Source organism: Montipora capricornis, chromosome 12, assembly GCF_036669925.1.
Source record: "Montipora capricornis isolate CH-2021 chromosome 12, ASM3666992v2, whole genome shotgun sequence".
Lineage (NCBI taxonomy): Eukaryota > Metazoa > Cnidaria > Anthozoa > Scleractinia > Acroporidae > Montipora > Montipora capricornis.
This window is the reverse complement of record NC_090894.1, coordinates 5,448,642-5,470,681: the sequence shown is the minus strand read 5'-3', so window position 1 is coordinate 5,470,681 and position 22,040 is coordinate 5,448,642. Positions and strand designations below refer to the sequence as shown.

Here is a 22,040-nt window from a genome sequence, read left to right as displayed (position 1 = left end):
ATTTAGTTCAGAGCGGCAGGGAAGCGGTTGACAATTTTTTTTTCGCCTTCTGCCTAAAAGTCTGCCGAAAACACAGAAGTCCGTAACAGCCTCCTAACTCAGCTATAACATTTTCTTAGAAAACCAGGTTTTAAAACAAACCTTGGGAGAAAAATTGGCGTTGATGGTCTGCAAAGTGGCTTTGGAGTACTGAGTACTTGTACGAAACATGTTCTCCGGTTACCAGCCTTAGGGTGAAAAAATCCTTGATGAAAGAATAGTCTGCTCTTTCTGCTTGATAGTAACGAACAAATCGTCCGAAAAATGTATATTTTAGGTAATGTTGTAATGACAAGCCTAATAAATTACGGTAAAACCCCGAAAAGGACCCGGAGCTCACAGTTCACCGCAAAGGACTTTTTGAGGAGCTTTTTTTCTAGAGTCTTGCTATGTACAAGTTAGATTAAACATGAACCGCACAACCGCATGCACCGTTAACAGCATGCACAAAGCACAGGGCGAGTGTTCTACATACGCCCTTCAGTAATCAGGTTCAAAAATAAGCTTGAGTTCGCTTGGAGGAAAATTGACGATTTATGAAATGAACACCTTTAAAAGGAATGCGAAAATCCTTTCGACCATTTAGGGAGATAATTTCCGCGTCTATTTCTACAACTGTAATTTCCATATCGTGACACACATTTCAGTGACGGTTTGTTTCCGTGTTTATTTTTGTTGCTACAATCTCAAAATATATTTGACATCAAATTCTGAATCCATTGCAAAAATTTTCGACGGACATGACAACAGCTCCGGAGACTTTAAAGTTCAGTTTGTGAAAATTACGGCAGGTGCTTTTTAATAGGAAACCCATACTTTTGGACGCGCACATTGATAAAATGGCGGATTTTCATTGAAGCCAAGTTTAATCTGTCAAAAAATTCCTATTTTCTCGTTAACGAGTACGGTGACCCCCATTTTATATATCATATTTTTGCTGAGAATGGTGTTATCATGGAGTAGTAAAAAAAACCAGCAAAAATTTAGGGCCAGTATAACATTGTACGGAAGGAGTCATTACGAGTCCAACAGCCCACACTCAAGTTAAATCTATTTTGAAGTGCTAAGTACTCAAAAAGACATTCAAATACATTTTTCAGGTATACAAGTGAAACCATGGAATGACACCAGGGTCCGTGTCATATCATGCATTGGATTACATTTCTAAAACCGAGCTAAATTTGTCAGTCCAACATCATGGATGCGCCACAATAGTCCAAGTGGCATAAATTACCAGTCAGGACTCAGCTCTTTACAACCTCTAATTTCATTTGGATCCCTTTAAAACGCAGCTCTATTGCTTTTAGGGTTAGGATCCATTGTTTCTTTTGTATCGTTCTTTGTGTCCACTGAACCAATTCCGGGAGTCGTACCAAGGGCTGCGTGCCGGTCTCTTCATTGACGTATTCGTGAGCATCGTACTATGGACACGAGTTCGGTGAACCCTCATTCTTATTACATTTTTATCATCTCCTAAAACATGTTACAACAGTGTGCAAAGTTTCGTCGGAAATCTATGACAACTTTTATTTCTAGGGAATAACTTAAGGTCCAAAGTGGGTAAAAGATAAATTATTTATGGCTTTGAAGTAATCCCCTTGCATGACATCAATAAATAAATTCATAAATATGCAACGTATAAAATGAATAGGACATGAAGATGTTTGTAAAAGAAGGAGACCACACTGCCTGGAGATTTAAAATGTCAACAACAAATTTTACAGTACATCGCCAAACAATGCAGGACTTTTTCTGCTCTACAGAATTATCTGAAAAGATACACGTCCCGTTAATATGTCTTTCAGTCGTCAACATTATTTTTGCCCTGACTGCAACGATCGGAAATACTCTAATCCTCATTGCCCTTCAAAGAGAAACATCCTTACATCCGCCTTCCAAAGTTTTGCTTCGAAACCTGGCGGTAACGGATCTCTGTGTTGGTATCGTTTCACAACCAGTTCAATTTGCTCTCTTCCTCATTTTGTTGTATCAATTGCCCCAAATGTGTCGCTACACGTACGCAGTGAGTCGGACTGCACGCACCATTCTGTGTGGAGTATCAATGTTGACAACAACCGCCGTCAGTGTGGACAGACTTCTTGCTCTGTTGTTAGGACTCAGGTACAGACAAGTTGTAACCCTCAAACGCATATATGGAGCTGTGATCGCGTTTTGGGCTTGCTCATTCTTCGCGGCAGCCATTTGGCATTGGGACTACGCTGTATGGCTTGTTTTGGGGATTTCTTCAAAGTCGTTGTGTCTTATGACATCTATTTCCTGTTACTCGATGATTTTCCTCACGCTGCGCCGTTATCAAAATCAAGTTCGAGACAACGCCCAGAAACAAGCGAATCAAATTAACAATTCTATTGAATATAAAACGATACCGAAAAACAGTGTTTAGTGGAATGTGCGTACAGTTGGCATTAGTTTCTTGTTATTTGCCAGGTTTGTTGGTGTCGCCATTCGCATACCCGAGTCGAGAGTTGCGAAGAAGCCAGACGGCAACTTTTCACGTCGCAGTGGAAAGCGCAGTGACTTTGCTGCATTTTGATTCATCTCTAAACCCCATTCTTTACTGCTGGAAGATCACAGAAGTGAGACAAGCTGTGAAGGACGCCTTGAGGCGGTTGTTTTGTTCTTCAAACCAACCACGCACCGGTGGCTCAGGTGGTTGAGCACCGGGCTATCAAACGGGAGATCGTGAGTTCGACTCCGGCCGGACCAGCACTCAGTGAATCAAATAACTGAGGAGGAAGAGCTGTCTTTGTGATGACATCTGCAAATGGTTAAGGATAAGGACGGTAAACCGTAGGCTCTGCCTCACAACTCCTGAATGCTCATCCCTCTGTGGGACGTAAAAGAACCCACACACTATTCGCAAAGGGTAAGGCATGGAATTTGCGATGTTATGGTCTGTCTTCTGTGGTGAATCATAGTTGGGAGGGCAAATGCTCGGAGAAACTTGCTACAAAAAGCTACTCTAAAATCCGAGGGTAAATGAACATATGGTATGATCAGTAATAGTTAGGAAAAGACATCGTGAATAATACACCTGGCGGCGGAATGTCGGTGAACAACTTCGTTCGTTTCCAGCGAGGTTGGTCTGTGAAACACCAAACATTGTTAGTCCGTGGGTGAAATTTCCACTTTCAAAGAGTGGAGTATTGAAGCATCCTGGCGCTCGATAAAGGGAGCTTCGGAAGATAACAACCGTACAATTCATTGGCACCATAGTGTGCGGATACACAGGGATTCATCATTATTTAGGGATAGTGCTCTAAGCTAACGAAATTGCTCCATCTTCCATATAATTTCAGCAACAACCGCAAAATGGAGTCTTTCTGTCTAAAGCACTCCCTGCTCGGACCCGTCCGCTAAAGAGTTTCCATCTATCCTTGTCTCCAGCAAGGGATTTCATCTCAGCGTTGATCTCTTCTAGTTCCCTTAAGCTTGAAAGCTCTTAATTCCTTTACCAGTAACTCTTCTTTGCTCTTCCCTTACATTGTCTAATATTTGCCTTCCTACAGCAGTCGTTTTGGTTGTCATTGGTAAAGCTTGTGAAACGAAAGTGTTTGAATAGGTACTTGAACTTTCCTACTCAAACTTGAGTAACAATGAGAAGGGAAAATCACGAATAGACTTTCTTATGAAACGTAAGTTTGACTCCGAAATGAAAGGGTACCTCCAACTTTATGAGCACACTAAACTTGAAATATTTCCTCTGTGATTATAGTCATTCCGAACAGGTCGTTCCGAACAGGTCAACTCAATCTATCAGGGAGATTGTTCCAAAGATACGGAATCCTGCTTAAAATTGTTCCCTTGAAAAGTTCGGTGGTAATTCTATTAATTTTCAGTTCTTTCGTTATTATATAACCGTATTATGAAAAAAATGTAAGGGGGGTAAAAATTATTAGTCTATGAGCTTTATACTGAATAATAATTTTTTTGTCGTCAATAAATAAATATATGTTATTCACCGCATTGCGAAAAACTGTGCCCGAGGTCTCGAGGAGCACAGAGGGACAGAGGGCGGTCCGACCAAGGCCGGTGAACGACATTTTTATTTATTTCTAAATTCCATTTAAACTATTAGACCAGTTCATTTCGAAGCTTCGGCCATGAACTTGCCAATCTCATTCTTGCCGAGAGGCGCTTTGCTGTACCAAATTTGACTTTGTGGCTTTCTTCGGTGATTTATAGCCAAGAAGATGAAAAACAATTAAGACAAATTGAAACTTTGCTCCTTCAATTCGCAACTTCACTCTGCTTTTATCTTAGTTGGTTACCATGACCGTGGTCAGGAGATAGGAAAATTCTGCCCGCTCCCGGAACCAATCAGATTGCAGGATTCTCAGGATACCGCCCGCTCACGATCAAAGAAATAAATAATTCACATTATTATCCTCAGACGAGTTTCTGGAAATTAGAGTATCGGACAAATGAAGAACTTGAAAATACCCACCGGGGAGTACTTTGTCAGCAGAAACGAAGAATCATTGTCACGGTTGGCAAGCTTAGCTTTTTCACAAGGGGCATTTTGGCTTAATAATTACTTGGGAAACTTCGTTGTTTTTTCCTTATTCAATTTCCTGTTCAAAAAGATGTGTTGACAAAGATGTTGACAATTTTCGCCTTCTGTCTAAAAGTCTACCGAAAACACACAAGTTCTTAACAGACTTCTTACTCAGCTATCAAATTTTCTTGAAAACCATTTTTACTGGGTTGCCTATGGCAAACCAGTCGAGGTCTTCGTTTAGTTTGTTTGTTTTCTTTTTACTGGGTTGCCTTATAAGGCAAACCCAGTCAAGGTCTTCGTTTAGTTTGTTTGTTTTCTTTTCTTTATTTTTTTTTTGTTTTGTTTTTTTTTTTTTTTTTCCGTGTCGGTAAAAGTCTTGCCTGTCACTCCCCTGGTAAGTGGTGTCTTTGTATATAGAGCCTTCTGCGCGTATTTTCTTAGGATCGAGAGGGTAGTGGAACTGCGTAGATTTCTCTGGTGGACAAAGTAGAATCATTAACTTAGCCCGCAATGGAGTCGAAACTCATGTAACGCGAATGGCGTTTTAGTGAATCCTTAAACAAAATATACCCTTATGGAGCTCAATAATGGAAAGTCAGTTGGATAAACTAGGCATGAATCTCAAAAGCGACGAGTACTGGACTTCGACAACAATCTATCGCCCGTCGAGACGAAATCAAAGTGAGCAGTATTTACCTGAAGTACATGGTAATTTGACACAATTGAGTTTCTTGTCTTCACGCACGCAATCAAATAGGAAGAGGTTTTCGCCTCTAAGAGCAAATATGTTGTTTGTTTCAATAAACTTTTCGCTGGAAACGGATTCTGTGGTATTTTCTGCCTTTGTGAATTATAATATCATGTTGTGTATTGAATTTTCGAGCTTAAGGTTCAAATGTGATATGGGAGAAGTTTTTTAGTATTGCTCTGTAAGCAGGAAGGGTTCACAGGCCTGTCGGAAGCGTGCTTGAGTTACAACAAAATGAGGCCCAAAATCAGTGAAAACTTGTGACGCAGATGAATAATAAAGTAGCTGCTATTTCCAGAATGATGGAATTACCTGGTGATAAATAACGTCGTACGCGTCTTGGAGAGTAAAATTAATTTTGACTTTGCATAAACAAGAGTTGGGCGATTGTGATCTTTGTTTTGACTTCGCTCCTTTCATTGTCAAACTTTATAACACTTGACAGAAAAAGAAACTTACAAAAACCCGGTATCTTGCCATCATTTGACACAGATGCTTCACTGTTTGGCGAGTAAACATGCCGCGGTAACTTAATCACGGCGCCCGCTGAATTCCGGCCATGTCACTTTCGATTTTGCAATTTACTTGAACGTAGCAAAAATCTCCCAAAATGTTTGTCGTTGATCGTAACTTTGTATATTCTATAGATCGTTTTCACGTGACGTCATCACCTTCGAAAATCTAAAACTAAAGATCCACCAAAGTTTTTATCCTCATCAGGCATAAGAGGCGGCATATCTATATCTGTTGACAATTTCACAGCTCAATAGCGTGCTTCGTTTGGAAACCAGAGCATTTTGAATTTCAGGATTATGTAGGTGCGTGACACAAAGCTACGATCAAGTTTGTTGAAAAATATATACTTATCTCATGATTTTGAGCCCTTTTAGAAGTTAGAGCATTAGGAAAAGTGCTTATGTAAATGCTTGTTTTTTCAGTAGTGATAATCAGTCGCCTAGATAGCCAAAGTCAGTTCCAGATGTTTACACTATTTTCCGGCCTGCGAAACATTTCGACGAATATCTGAAGTTTGGGGAAACGCAGAGGCCTAAAACTTGGACAAGTGTCTTATTTCTTTATCTGCTATAAGATAACAATTTCTTAGCGTTTTGCACTGGATAGTTTTTGATTTATTTTTTTTATTGCGTGACAGTGAAAACGATCTATATTCAAGGTTCAAAATTAATGTTGTTTTCATGTCGTAAATATTTTATTCTCGATCGACCGTCTGGGAAACTTCCTTCTGCTCTTTCTGAAAACTGTGTGTATCAATATTTAGTTGCTTTTTCATCAATATTTGTTTTGCATAAAGCACGCTAACAGAATCTGTACCTTGCTGAGTTCGCATTTGTTAGCGTTAATAGTATTTTCGGTCAGATGTTTCTGTTTTTTTTGAGGGGTTTATTGTTTTGGTCTCCCATCCCAACACTAACCCCGCGAAACAGGGCTTGACTTCAGTGAAGTTTAGTATTACAAAGTTTTCGGATGCTCATAGGGCACATTTGTGGTGAAAAGAAGTTGTGAGGGAACTTGAAAATTATCAACATGTCAGCCCAGAAGCCAATGTTTCTCGCTTCTCTTTTATTTGTTATTCTTCAGAGACTGGAATGCTGTATTTCAATACCACACAATTCAGTGCCTTCTGATTTTCTGTAGCACGTACCACAGGCAAGCCAGTGTATGCTTCACAGAAGCATCTAGTTACTGGGTTGCCTATGGCAAACCAGTCAAGGTCTGCGTTGATTTCGTCGTTTTTTTGTTTTTTTCCGTGTCGGTAAAAGTCTTGCCTGTCACTCCCCTAGTAAGTGGTGTCTTTTTGCATAGAGCCTTCTGCCCGTTTTTTCTTAGGATCGAGAGGGTAGTGGAACTGCGTAGATTTCTCTGGTGGACAGAGTAGAATCATTAACTTAGCCTGCAATGGCGTCGAAAGTCATGTAACGCGAATGGCGTTTTAGTGGATCCTTAAACAAAATATACCCTTATGGAGCTCAATAATGGAAAGTCAGTTGGATAAACTAGGCAGGAATCTCAAAAGCGACGAGTACTGGACTTCGACAACAATCTATCGCCCGTCGAGACGAAATCAAAGTGAGCTGTATTTACGTGAAGTACATATAGTTTATGTCATAGAGAGTGCAGCGTACGGGGTTTTATGCACGAGTTGTTTGTGTCAAAAACCCGAACGAGCGAGGAACGAGCGAGTGAGGGTTTTTGACACAAACAACGAGTGAATAAAACCCCGTACAAAGCACTTTCTATGACGTAAACTGTTTATTACACATAACATGAGAATTTTCATTTAAATAGTTTTCTGAACGCGAATTAGAAACAAAAATTCAATAACAATAAAACCAAATGCAAATTTAACAAAGTACGATTTGCACGATTTGCACGAGATGCACGAGTGATTGGCATGGAAACGCCTTTACGCTATCGTTGATTGGTTATACTTCCACATGTGAAATAGCTGTACGCCATTCTGATTGGCTGTATACGCCTTTTTCACATGTGAAAATAAAGCGTATAGATTTGTACAAATGAGCTTTATGGAATAAAATTCTCGTGTTATGTGTAATAAATGGTAATTTGACACGATTGAGTTTCTTGTCTTCACGCACGCAATGAAATAGGAAGAGGTTTTCGCCTCTAAGAGCAAATATGTTGTTTGTTTCAATAAATTTTTCGCTGGAAAAGGATTCTGTGGTATTTTCTGCCTTTGTGAATTATAATATCATGTTGTGTATTGAATTTTCGAGCTTAAGGTTGAAATGTGATATGGGAGAAGTTTCTTAGTATTGCTCTGGCCCCAGTTGTTTGAAGGGTGGATAACGCTATCCACTGGATAAATCACTATCCACTGGGTAACTGTATTGGTTTTGCTAGTGTTTATCTGCTGGATAGTGATTTATCTGGTGGATAGTGTTATCCACATTTTGAACAACCGAGGCCTGTAAGCTGGAAGGGTTCACAGGCCTGTTGGAAGCGTGCTTGAGTTTCAACAAAATGAGCCCCAAAATCAGTGAAGAATTGTGACGCAGTTGAATAATAAAGTAGCTGCTATTTCCAAAATGATGGAATTACCTGGTGATAAATAACGTCGTACGCGTCTTGGAGGGTAAATTTTGACTTTGCATAAACAAGACTTGGGCGATTGTGATCTTTGTTTTGACTTCGCTCATGTCATTGTCAAACTTAATAACACTTGACAGAAAAAGAAACTTACAAAAACCCGGTATCTTGCCATCATTTGACACAGATACTTCACTGTTTGGCGAGTAAACATGCCGCGGTAACTTCATCACGGCGCCCGCTGAATTCCGGCGATGTCACTTTCGATTTTGCGATTTATTTGTGCAGCCAAAACGTACAATAACAACATTGAACGTTGCAAAAATCCCCCAAAATGTTTGTCGCTGATCGTAAGTTTTTATATTCTATATTCACGGTTCAAAATAAATGTTGTTTTCATGTCGTAAATATGTTATTCTCGAGCGATCGTCCTGGAAACTTCCTTCTGCTCTTTCTAAAAACTTTGTATCAATATTTATTTACTTTTGCATCAATATTTGTTTTTGCATAAAGCAAGCTAACAAAACCTGTACCTTGCTGAGTTCGCATTTGTTAGCGTTAATAGTATTTTCGGTACGATGATTCTGTTTTATGAGGGGTATATTATTTTGGTCTCCCATCCAAACACTAACCCCGCCCAAGAGGGCTTAACTTCAGTGAAACTTTGGTAATACAAAGCTGTCAGATGCTCAGATGGCACGCTTAAAATTGTGGTCAAAAGAAGTTTATCAACATGTCAGTCCAGAAGCCAGTGTTTCTCACTTCCCATTTATTTTCTTCAATCTTTCTGGGTTCAGTACTTTGCTAGTATCCCACATGTCTTCTCAGACTATTTCCCCAAGACTTCTACCATGGCACTACAATGATAGACAATACCAAAACAATATCGTGCACTGTTAGAGCTACATATTACGCAAGGACAGGTCTGTTTCGTCGTACGAATGAGTGAGAACCTGTGAGCCAAAGGGCCTCGTCTGGTATGAACAGTGCACGTACCACAGGCAACCCAGTGTACCCTCACGGAGGGTCTAGTTTTTCTTTTTTTTACTTTTTTTTTTTTTTCTTTCCGTGTCGGTAAATGTCTTGCCTGTCACTCCCCTGGTAAGTGGTGTCTTTGTGCATAGAGCCTTCTATGCGTATGTTCTTAGGATCGAGAGGGTAGTGGAACTGCGTAGATTTCTCTGGTGGACACAGTAGAATCATTAACTTAGCCTGCAATGGCGTCGAAAGTCATGTAACGCGAATGGCGTTTTAGTGGATCCTTAAACAAAATATACCCTTATGGAGTTCAATAATGGAAAGTCAGTTGGATAAACTAGGTAGGAATCTCAAAAGCGACGAGTACTGGACTTCGACAACAATCTATCGCCCGTCGAGACGAAATCAAAGTGAGCTCTATTTACCTGAAGTACATGGTAATTTGACGCGATTGAGTTTCTTGTCTTCACGCACGCAATGAAATAGGAAGAGGTTTTCGTCTCTAAGAGCAAATATGTTGTTAGTTTCAATACTGTTTTCGCTGGAAAAGGATTCTGTGGTATTTTCTGCCTTTGTGAATTATAATATCATGTTGTGTATTGAATTTTCGAGCTTAAGGTTGAAATGTGGTATGGGAGAAGTTTTTTAGTATTGCTCTGTAAGCAGGAAGGGTTCACAGGCCTGTTGGAAGCGTGCTTGAGTTTCAACAAAATGAGCCCCAAAATCAGTGAAAACTTGTGACGCGATGAATAATAAAGTAGCTGCTATTTCCAAAATGATGGAATTACCTGGTGATAAATAACGTCGTACGCGTCTTGGAGAGTAAATTTTGACTTTGCATTAATAAGAGTTGGGCGATTGTGATCTTTGTTTTGACTTCGCTCATTTCATTGTCAAACTTTATAACACTTGACTGAAAAAGAAACTTACAAAAACCCGGTATCTTGCCATCATTTGACACAGATGCTTCACTGTTTGGCGAGTAAACATGCCGCGGTAACTTAATCGCGGCGCCCGCTGAATTCCGGCCATGTCACTTTCGATTTTGCAATTTACTTGAACGTAGCAAAAATCTCCCAAAATGTTTGTCGCTGATCGTAACTTTTTATATTCTATATTCACGGTTCAAAATTAATGTTGTTTTGATGTCGTAAATATTTTATTCTCGATCGACCGTTCGGGAAACTTCCTTCTGCTCTTTCTGAAAACTGTGTATCAATAGTTATTTGCTTTTTCATCAATATTTGTTTTGCATAAAGCAAGCTAACAAGATCTGTACCTTGCTGAGTTCGCATTTGTTAGAGTTAATAGTATTTTCGGTCCGATGCTTCTGTTTTATGAGGGGAATGTTGTCTTGGTCTCCCATCCAAACACTAACCCCGCCCGGCAGGGCTTAACTTCAGTGAACTTTATTATTAGAAAGCTGTCAGATGCTCAGAGGGCACACTTGTGGCAAACAGAAGTTGTGGGGGAACTTGAAAATTATCAACATGTCAGCCCAGAAGCCAATGTTTCTCGCTTCTCCTTTATTTGTTGTTCTTCAGAGACTGGAATGCTGTATTTCAATACCACACAATTCAGTGCCTTCTGATTTTCTGTAGCACGTACCACAGGCAACCCAGTGTATGCTTCACAGAAGCATCTCGTTCAGATAAAACTTGGGAGGAAAATTCGCATTGGTGGGTTGTAAATTTAGTATTTGCACTAAACATGTTCTCCGGTTACCAGCCTTACAGGTGAAAACATCTTTGATGAAAGAATATTCGGCTCTTTCTGCTTGATAGTAACGAACAAATAGTCCGAAAAAATGTACTCTTTAGGTGTTTATTTCTGTGGCTATAATTTCTAAATATTTTTTCACGTCAAATTCTGAATCCATTGCAAAAATTCTCGACGGATATGACAAGAGCTCCAGAGTTCACAGAAGCAAAAGTTTACCTTTCAAATGGGCAGTCAATTATCCGAGTATGTCATTTCATAATTAACAACTTAGGTTCAGTTTGTGAAAATTACGGCAGGTGCTTTTTATTAGAAAACCCATACTTTTGGACGCTTTTTCTTCTTTCATCCACACTAAAACGATCGAAAACGACAACGAAAGCTGACTTTCAAAAGTCTTCTATAATTACGAACGTTTCGGAAAACGTTTCGGCGGTAATGTAGACTGGTAAAAACCAGGTGACGTAAATGTGGTGAAAAAACTTTGGAAACAAGGCGCCCGCTACTAAATTGTAAAATTATGCGTGACTGAGAGTAGCACGTTAGTGTGTAATTACTTAAGCATAGCACTCTACATTTGGTTCGTTAGGAATAGGCATAGGAGCATTTTATCAATGACAAGACTATATTGTGATAACAAAAAAAGGAAGTTCTTAGTTAAGCGTCGTCGGCGCGAGCCTTATAAAATATTTATTCTATCTAACATGAACGTCCTAACTTTGTCAAACATGTATGTAATTTTCTCTTGTTATGCACAGTTCGGTATTTTCCGAAATGACCACCTGCTAAATTTTGCAACCAAAACATGATCCCTGTTTTTGAAGACCGGATGGGTGACAACAAGAATATCAATTGCATTAAATCGGGTACTGTCTTTCCCTGCTAGCAGAGGACTCTTTTCGTTTTGCGTTCGCTGGACTGATGAGTACGAGAAAAGAGTTCTCTGCTTTCATGGGTCGAAACTCACTGTGTTGAGCATGCGCGGCGGTTACTTAACGACCGAATCCTCACGTGATACTTCATGTTGTGTAGGCTCGCCTGGTAACAGCGGAATTACTTTAAGGGCAGGCGCGAGACACAGTTGGCCCAAGTCACAGTCAGCAAACATAACACGGGACATGCGTTTTAAAAGTCCCGCCTAAAGTAGTGGACGGCGGTTGCATCAAAAAGAGTTTCGACCCTTTGATAGCAGGGAAGCACCGTCTCCACTACTCCGTCAATAATGTAATGCATTGTTCATTACTACCAAAATTATTTATAAGAGATTACCTTCCTCTGTTCGTCACTATCACCCACAAATTAGTTGTCACCTACATCGCTTTTGAACTCATAATTCTGTAATGTGTAGTATTATCCTTTTCCATGATATAATTCTCGTTAATCGGCGAAATCTTGGAATAGGACCTTAACTTAGAGCGATCGCTTTTGGCCTCTCTTTACCTATTTTTAATTTATCTCTACATGTTCCGAAGGGACAATATCAAAGAGCACAAATGGTCTATTTCTACGCATAGTTAATACATGGAGATGGCCATGAAGCTCGAAAAGTTTCTCTGCTTTATGTTTTTGTTCGCTGTTTTGGCCCTGAACATATGCACAAAGCACACCCTCTTTTTGAAAAGACAATGTGTGATGTCAATGTTCTGGTTTTTTGAAGTTTCCGGAGTTTCATAACCAGACCATATGAACTGTGGTCTACGTTGAACTTTTGCTGCATAACTGGACAAATGTATTTATAATAGTCCATTTTCACTATGACGTCACGCGCGCAAAGGCTTGTGGTAGTTGTAGTAAATAAAAGCGTATCAAAATGGCGGAAAGTCTTCCCGGTGGTTATACTTGTTGCGTTCCGGGGTGTTTTAGCAATTCAAAAAAACACAAAGGCCAATTTTCCTTTTATGTGTTTCCAAAGGACCCGAAATTAAGAAGGAAATGGCTTCTTAACATTTCTAGAAAGAATTTTTCACCGACAACGGGCCACCGTGCGTGTAGCGCTCATTTCCTAGGAGGCAAAAAGTCTTACCAAAACGCCGTACCCACGGTTTTCCCTTTGAAGAAGTCACATCAGAGACCTAAACGAAAAGCAAGAAGACCTCTGATAAGGCATAAAGATACCACGATACAAGATACTGTGATGGAATCCACACAAAACAACGGAATTAATGGAGTCGACGAGGAGGAATCCAATGAAGACAAAGGTGAAGGATCAGAAATCAAAACAGTGAACGACCTGGATACACTGGATGCAATAAAAACACGTATTGCGCTTCTTGAACACGAGAAGCAACAGCTGGAACAAAAGATAACGATGGAAAGGTTTGGAGTCGAGCGTTTTGCTTTATCGGACAGTGATATGCAGTTTTACACAGGTCTTGATAATTATGTGCAGTTCAAAGCTCTATTTGATTTCCTTGATGGTAATTGTTGTGCATGCTCGCGGCTTAACTATTAGGGGTCCAACAACTGTAACTTTCAACTTCAAGACCTAGAGAAGCGTGGCAAAAAGCGGTCGATAATTCCAGCAGACGAACTTTTCTTGACACTCTCAAGACTGAGGGCAAATGTCCCAGAGAAAGTTTTAGCCGACCAGTTTAAGATAAGCACATCTGAAGTGTCAAGGATATTTGTGACATGGGTTGACCTTCCATTTTCAAGATTGAATCAGTTACCAATATGGGCTACCAGGGAGACTGTTAATCAGACAATGCCTGAAAGTTTCAAATATGACTACCCATACACAAGAATCATTTTTGACTGCACAGGAATCTTTATTGAGAAGCCGTCTTGCTTCAGAGTCCAGGCAGAGACTTATTCCACTTACAAGTCACATAACACTGCGAAAGGTCTCGTTGGAATTGCTCCAAATGGAGCAGTGACTTTTGTTTCAGATTTGTATAGGGGGCATGTGAGTGACCGCAAAATTGTCATTGCCTCTGGCATTTTGGATATGTTGGAGCCACACGATTCAGTGATGGCTGACAGGGGATTCGAAATTCAGGATTTGCTTGTACCAAAGAAGGTGTCCCTCAATATTCCTCCCTTCATGCGATGCAAGGATCAACTTGATCCTGACGAAGAAGATGAAACAAGGCAGATAGCTGCTGTTAGGATCCACGTTGAACGCGCTATTGAGAGGATTAAAAATTACAATATTTTGAAGCAAATTCTCCCTAACAGCATGGCTGAAGACCTAAACAAAATTTGGAAAGTTTGCTCATATTTAACAAATTTAAAGGGGCCATTGGTTGTCTAGCAATATATTTACAAAATAATGCAAAAAAAAAAATTACAAAGCTGTTTGTAAGCAACTACCAATAATTTGACCGAAAGAAAAAAACTGGATCGTTGACAGCCTTCATTGCTTTGGAGGGGTAGTTGCTTGTAAGAGAAGACAAGTTAATAGATGGACGGTGGTCACATAATTACAGTTCTGCAGCATATCTTTATTTACAACAGTAAACAAAATTATACACCTCATTTGAAGTTATTCAAAACCATTATAGCACAAATATCAGTTAACAAGTCTGACTGAAATGAATCATACTAATTAGACTTATTAAAAACAATGTCATTGATTTTGCACTTCTAGCATTTTGATTGGTTAATCATAGCAGGTTCAATCAGCTCATAATTTGAACCTTGCTGCAAATTTGAATTGTGGAAGTAAAAAACTATTTTCTTGCTCAATAACTGCCACCATTCATCTTGAATATTTGTGGTAGAGTTTTTAGTGAAACAAGTATTCTTGGGCTTGCTGGATATCAAAATAATTATAAAAAATATTGATTATGTAGAAATCAACTTGGTTGGAATGGTACATTCAGTTGTGTCTTTAGTGGCATGCCCTTTCAGCAGAAGGGAGCTGGGATCCACCTTGTTTTGATTAACCATAATGTTTTTCATAATTATGTCAGTTGCATTGTCATTGTGCTAACAAGCCCTGATTTACATGTAAAAGCACACTGGCTTTTGTTTTCAAAACAAGATAACCCCAGCCTCACTTCCCTTTAACTCCAGGTCCCATAGGACACAACTGTAAAGTGGTACATTAGATGACATAATTTGATGAGCTTTAGCTTGGTAGACAGAAATATTTGTATCACTGCATAGTAGGAATACTCATTGACATTTACAGCATTTTAAGAAAAGATGGGTCAATTTATCTGCTTTGTTTAGAACTCTGTTTTTCACTTTTCCACCTGGAAGTTTGGGGAAGAGAAATCCTACTTATAGGAAAACAATCTTGGATACAGGTGTTTTCCATTCTTAATTCTACCTGTTAATATTTCTGGTACAATGGCAAATAAGCAGAAATCCAAAAGCTTTTGTTTCAAAGCATTCCAATAAATTGGATCAAAGTGTATTCTCTCAACAAGTCTTCAATGTTACCACAGTAGCTAGGTGTAGACAGCCATGTCACACCATTGCCTGCCAGAAATGCCCATGCCCCCTTGTATTTGTGCATAATAGTGATGTCGAGTCTTCAGCTTCAATCCAGTGTTGGTAATTTCAAGGTAGGAATTCTTTTTGTTCTGAGCAATAATATGTAGCAAATCTTTTCTGCCATCAGGCTGTGGAATTTTACTGGGGAATTGGATGTATTTCATTTCCAAATTTCCAATGGCACCATGTCTTGCAGTGGATCACTGACTTCCCCATCAATACCTGGCGGCAAGGAGTTCTGTGCATGTGGTGTCAGGTGGGATTTGATTTAACTCACTTTCTACAAAATCTAGAATCGTAAACAGTAGAGCACCTACATGCTTACATCTTCCAGTAGCCCCAGCTTTGCAATTACAGTATCCACTTCTCACCCCAGCAGTTTCTTTTCGTAGAGAGACTCGCGTTCGGTAGAGCTTGTTCTTAGTCATCGAAGCCTTAACTTTGCTTTCAAAAAAGCAAACATGTTGATGTGATGTTGCTTTGAACTTTACTTTTTGCACGTGGCCGGCCTTGAACAATGCGTAACCTTCCCGCTTACTTTTGAGAGCCCCTCGTCTGAATTTGGTGGAAACTTTTGTAATTTCTCCGGCTAAATGGGCAAATATATAGCAATGTTGGAATTCTGGCATTTGCTCCAACGATAAAGTCCAGCCATCTGTTGGCCACTCGATTCTTTGCGACTCGTCTGGTTGTGTTCGCATTTCAAGTTCGAGACGTATTCTCCGAAGATGAATTCCTCCATCAGGATCTACGAATTTGTCAAGTCCAGAGCTCTGATAACTCTTTACTCTGGTTGTAAAAAATAAAAAATAAAACAAAACAAAATAGAAAGACAGTATTTAGGTGCGATATCTTTCGCCATCGAGCGAATTAATTTTTTTTATAATGTTTATAATTTAGCGCTTACCTCTGCAGCAGTTGGCTTCGGTTTTCGCTTGTTGAAGCACCTCGGCACTTCAATCATCGTTGTAAAAAAGTTCTGTCTCTTTGTCTTTAAAGGACGCCCCAGGGACATCATTCTCAGTTAAATTTATTCTTTTTTTCTTGTTACACGCTTGAGAAGAAGCCATTGTTGTTGTTGATAATTTTAATTTCAGCGCGTAATTCGCGTCCACTTTACTACAACTACCACAAGCCATTGCGCGCGTGACGTCATGATGAAAATGGCCTAATCTAATTATTAGGTCCTAACGTAACCCAAGCCTCCGGGCCGTGTAGATCTTTGATGGTCCATACTTTTCTGATAACACTGCTTCGCTGATTGGGCGAAACAAAAGAACAAGCCAAGATAAGCGAAAGACCGTAAAATGCTACTTAAAGGGGAACTGCCAAGGTAGTTTTTTAAAGTGGTGTTTTTTTCGGATAAAACTGGGTTAAACGTAAAAGTAGCTCTTAATCTCAAATACTAGTAAATCTCTTGATCTCAAACAATTATTAGCACTGAATGATCAATCGGTATTAAAGTTTTAACTAAAATGATGTGTCTGAGCTTGTTAATGATTAAATTGACCATTTTTGTCATATTTCAACCATTATCACCCTCTCCATCCTTGATGTCCAGAGCTTCGTTGCGATCCGTAAGCAGTTTGCGAGACCCTTATCTTATCTCAAGCCTTCGACCATCTGTCATTTCTCAAAATCTTATGGACTTTTCATTTGACGGATCGTCACCAACTGTCAACCTTTTAACCCACCCTAACCATCTTTGATACTCTCGATGGGATTTTGAATTAAATTTGGTTTAATTTACCAATCTCTCAGGAAAGATCATATATTGCAATGATTGATTTATTTTTGCAGCGGAGATAAACAATTCTAAGAATGCCCCTAAACAAGAAAGATTTGCTATGATAATGATTAGAACAATCAAATACAGGAGACACAAAAATTGGTGATACAAAAAAAAAAAAAAGCACGTTAAATTTTTTTGGTAGGCTAGGTATCAAAGAGCCAGAAGATTTCCGCATGCGCTGACGGAATGTTTGAACAAGAGAGAAAACGCAGTACCTCCAAACACCGGCGCTGGAGCGTCGTACCAAACGAGTCATCCCGGGATTTCGGCCCGTGCTATCGCTTTTGGACGCAGTTGGCCCTTCGCTGCTTTCTGCTGCCGACCTTGCCTCCCGGTACGGCATTGAGGGAGAGATATGTCGGCCCCTAAACCATATGTAACAAATCCCACGCCTACTACGCCCAGCTCTAACCACCCTTGTCAATATAGCGTAAGAATTAGATGGGTTATATATTCAAGAGAAAAGTCATTTTATCTGTCATATGGTAAGCACTGGAGGCGCAGATTACAAAGTGTGCGCATGCGCCCTTCTAAAGGTAACATACATAAAGTTATAAGCTTTCTCCGAATAACTACAGGAGCTAATATCTTCGAGACATGACATTTACAGCTAAAATACATAGCATATACAGATACCTACTAAATACATAATATTTAAATGTATATTCATTAAAAAGAAAAGCCGCTGTACAAAATGCGGCTCCGGATTCTCTTTTTAAAAAACCTAGTAAACTCATAGGTACGGATAAAATCAGGTAGCGCATTCTGCAACTTAGCTGATACGTAAGAAAAAAGAGAGCTATTACCATAACTGGTTGTTCCAGGTTTATTGAGGAACAGCCTGTAATTTTTGCGAAAATCATGCATAAGAAGGGGACGGGAGAGAACAAGTATTTTTCATATAAGCAGAAAAGCCCTTTTGTCAAAAAAAAAAAAGAACAAAAAAAACCCCAAAAAAAACCACATACTTTCATCAAGTAATACGAGGAAATTTTAAATGCGCTTATTGCATAGTGATGTCGAGCTTGACTTTCGTAGTAAGAGGACAGTAATCTGCAAATATAAATATCATTATTCTCTTATTTTTATTATTATACCGTTTCTTTGACGCGAGAATTACAGCGGCGAAATGAAAGCACAACTTTGTCGCGAATTTCCTATGATAAAAACTTGTTCAGAAATCCAAAACCTACGTTAACAGCACACACCAGGCCTACTCCTGAGTATCTAGCTAGAAATCATTTCCTCTGGCCGCGCTACAGCCATTCGATGAGGGCCAGTCTCGTGCTTCTTAAGTTGCCTCGCTCATGCTCATTACCCATTCTGGGTAATTCTGCCATGCCATGACAAGGGAAGACTCCCGATTCTCATTTCACAGTTTTTTTCATAAGTGTCGGGCCACTCAGTCCTACCAGCGAAATAACTCATCGATTAAAGTTTTTAGCTTTCATAAAGTCATAAGCTTTTTCCGAATAACTACAGGAGCTAATATCTTCGAGACATGACATTTACAGCTAAAATACATAGCATATACAGATACCAACTAAATACATAATATTTAAAGATATATTTATTAAAAAGAAAAGCCGCTGTACAAAATGCGGCCCTGGATTCTCTTTAAAAAAAACCAGTAAACTCGTAGGTACGGATAAAATCAGGTAGCGCATTCTGCAACTTAGCTGATACGTAAGAAAAAAGAGAACTAAGACCATAACTAGTTGTTCCAGTTTTATTGAGGAACAGCATGTAATTTCCGCGAATATCATGCATAGGACGGGAGAGAAAACGTATTTTTCATATAAGCACAGTTGGCCAAAGTCACAGTCAGCAAACCTAACATGGGACACGCGTTTTAAAACTCCCGTCCAAAGTAGTGGACGGCGGTTGCATCAAAGTGAGTTTCGACCCTTTGATAGCAGGGAAGCACTGTCTCCACTACGCCCTCAATAATGTAATGCATTGTTCATTACTACCAAAATTATTTAAAAGAGGTTATCATCCTCTGTTCATCACTATCACTCACAAATTAGTTGTCACCTACATTCTGTGCTGTGTAGTATTATTCATTTCCATGCTATAATTGCCGTTAATCGGCGAAATCCTGGAATAGGAACTTAACTTAGAGCCATCGCTTTAGGCCTCTCTTTACCTATTTGTTAGTTGATCTATACATATTTCAGTACGCATAGTTGATACATGGAGATGGCCATGAAGCTCGACAAGTTTCTTTGTTTTATGTTTTATTTCGCTTTTTCTGGCCCTAACCATGCACAAACTACACCCTTTTTTTGAAAAGACAGCCAATCCAAAGTTTCGATTAATTTATTTTTAGAACTCAGTTGTGAACCAAGAACAAAAGATGGTGCATAATTGTCACGGTCAATTTGACACGAAGGGTGATGTCGCTGTTCTCACTTTTGAAGTTTCCAGAGTTTCATAACCAGACCATATGAACTGTGGTCTACGTTAGAATCTTGCTGTATAACTGGACCGATGTATTTATAATTAGAGTAACAAAATGAATTCTAATTAATAGGTCTGTTCGTAACCCAAGCCTCCGGGCCGTGTAGATCTTTGATGATCCATACTTTGTCGATAACACTGCCTCCCTGATGGGAAGAAAGAAAAGAAAAAGCCAAGATAAGCGAAAAACTGTAAAATGCTACTTAAAGGGGAACTGCGGACGTAGCTTTCTTAAGTGTTTTTTTTTTCGGATTAATGCCATTAGCTAAGGCAAGAATAAACACACTTTGTCGGGTAAAGGGGTAGGGGATTAAGCTCTCCAGTCGCAAATTAGCTGACATAACATGTTGGTATAAAGCTAGTATTATGCAACAAAGAGAGATGATAATTCTCTCTCAAGGGTGATAATCCCCTGGTTGCGGAAGGGGTAGTAATCCCCTAAAGGAGGTGATAATCCTCCGGGGTAACACTCATTCTCATGGCAACACAGCTATAGGGGTACCGATCCCCAGAATGAATGGCTACCATGAGTCTATGGGTGAAAGTGTGACCAGCATGGGAGCACTTAATCCCGAACCCTGACTTTATTGTACTATTAACAAATATAAACACCTCTTAATGAGCAACAAAATATTAGCAATAGGAATAACAAGGTGCTATCTTGTAACGGAATATATACAGTGTATATATTATTGACAGTTGACAATAAGTCAAATTGCCAGAGTTCATGTCCTTGAGGATTGTTGTGACTATGTTGTTTATTATTTTTTAATTTTTGTTTGTAGACTATAGCTATTAAGGCTTTCCATATTGTCTTTTGAGTACTAGTAATTGTGAAATTCTACCACTACAAAGGGAAGGGTGGGAGGGAACTGTGATTCTTGTCAAAGCTGAAGAACAGAATGAATCACTGAACAGAAGCAAAGGGAGAAACATGCTTTGATTGACAGAGGGAAAAGCCAGTGCTGTGATTGAACAATAACTGACTGTGCATGAGGCCCATAGGCTAAATGATCTTTGTGCCCCTGTATTGCTAGCATTTACAGATACATGATTGTTTACTGTTAGCCTGACTCTAATAACCTAAAGTTTGTATCATTAACTGTAATTTATATTCTATAAATTTTCTTAAAACTGGGTTAAACGTAAAAGTAGCACTTAATCTCAAATACTAGTAAATCTCTTGATCTCAAACAAATTTTAGCAGAATGATCAATCCATATTAAAGTTTTAACTTTAACGATGAGTTTGAGCGTTTCAATGATTAAATTTATCACTTTTTTTTTCCTATTTCAACTATTTTAATCCTCTCCATGCTTGATGTCGACTGCTTAATTCGTCACGATCCTTAAGCATTTTGCGAGACCCTCAACTTCTCTCAAGCCTTCGACTGCCATTTCTTCCAAGTCTTCGACCATCTGTCATTTCTTAAAATCCTATGGACTTTTCATTTGAAGGATCGTCACCATCTGTCAACATTTTGAGCCACCCCAACCACCTTTAATGCTCTCGATGGCTTTGTTCTTTCAAGTCTCACTCCATCTGGCATTTCTGATCGTCGGAATAGATCGTCACCAATCGTACGGATCGTCAATATCGGTCAACCGGACCGATTGTCCACTTCCGGTTATTTTACTTCCTGTAAAAACCTGACCTCACTTCCGTTTCCGCTTTCGGAAAAGTCGACCCAGAATCAGTCTGTTTCAGGAGCACATGACTAGGAGCGAACAACAACTACAACAGTGTGCAAAGTTTCATCGGAAATCTATGACAAGTTGTATTTCAAGGAAATTACTTAAGGTCCAATATGGGTAAAAGATAAATTATGTATTGTTTTAATGAAATCACCGAGCATCACATCAATAAATAAATTCATAATATGCAACGTAAAAAATGACTAGAACATGAAGATGTTTTGTAAAAGAAGGAAACCACACTGCCTGGAGACTCAAAATGTCGACAACAAATTTTACAGTACATAGCCAAACAATGGAGGACTTTTTCTGCTCTACGGAATTATCTGAAAGGATACACATCCCGCTAATATGTCTTTCAGTGGTCAACATTATTTTTGCCCTGACTGCAACGATGGGAAATACACTAATCATCGTTGCCCTTCAGAGAGAAACATCCTTACATCCGCCTTCCAAAGTTTTGCTTCGAAACCTGGCAGTAACGGATCTCTGTGTTGGTATCATTTCACAACCACTTCAAATTGCTGTCTTCCTGACTTTGCTGTATAAATCGCACCAATTGTGTCGCTACAC

General features: G+C 39.3%; 3 protein-coding genes across 3 annotated transcripts in view; all 3 read left to right on the top strand.

The window, feature by feature from the left end:
* Positions 1 to 1,493: 1,493 nt before the first annotated feature.
* On the top strand, positions 1,494 to 3,926 carry LOC138025346 (beta-3 adrenergic receptor-like). Its single transcript, XM_068872570.1, has 2 exons — positions 1,494 to 2,362; positions 2,460 to 3,926. The coding sequence occupies exons 1-2, from the start codon at positions 1,694 to 1,696 to the stop codon at positions 2,715 to 2,717; spliced, it is 927 nt and encodes a 308-aa protein (XP_068728671.1). The 5' UTR covers positions 1,494 to 1,693; the 3' UTR covers positions 2,718 to 3,926.
* A 9,283-nt stretch (positions 3,927 to 13,209) lies between these two features.
* Positions 13,210 to 14,328, top strand: LOC138025345 (uncharacterized). Its single transcript, XM_068872569.1, has 2 exons — positions 13,210 to 13,492; positions 13,559 to 14,328. Exons 1-2 carry the CDS (start codon positions 13,210 to 13,212, stop codon positions 14,326 to 14,328), a joined length of 1,053 nt encoding a protein of 350 aa, XP_068728670.1.
* A 7,533-nt stretch (positions 14,329 to 21,861) lies between these two features.
* LOC138025344 (melanocyte-stimulating hormone receptor-like) overlaps positions 21,862 to 22,040 on the top strand; it is a 696-nt gene continuing 517 nt past the window's right edge. Inside the window, exon 1 of the mRNA XM_068872568.1 lies at positions 21,862 to 22,040. This exon is cut by the window's right edge and continues 517 nt beyond it. Within this exon, the coding sequence (XP_068728669.1) occupies positions 21,862 to 22,040 (179 nt within the window).

Coding starts and splice junctions, on each gene's coding strand:
- LOC138025346 (XM_068872570.1), top strand. CDS start 1,694: ATGAAGATGTTTGTAAAAGAAGGAGACCACACTGCCTGGAGATTTAAA. Junction 2,363..2,459: donor TGCGCCGTTATCAAAATCAA/GTTCGAGACAAC, acceptor ATGTGCGTACAG/TTGGCATTAGTTTCTTGTTA.
- LOC138025345 (XM_068872569.1), top strand. CDS start 13,210: ATGGAATCCACACAAAACAACGGAATTAATGGAGTCGACGAGGAGGAA. Junction 13,493..13,558: donor TCTATTTGATTTCCTTGATG/GTAATTGTTGTG, acceptor TTCAACTTCAAG/ACCTAGAGAAGCGTGGCAAA.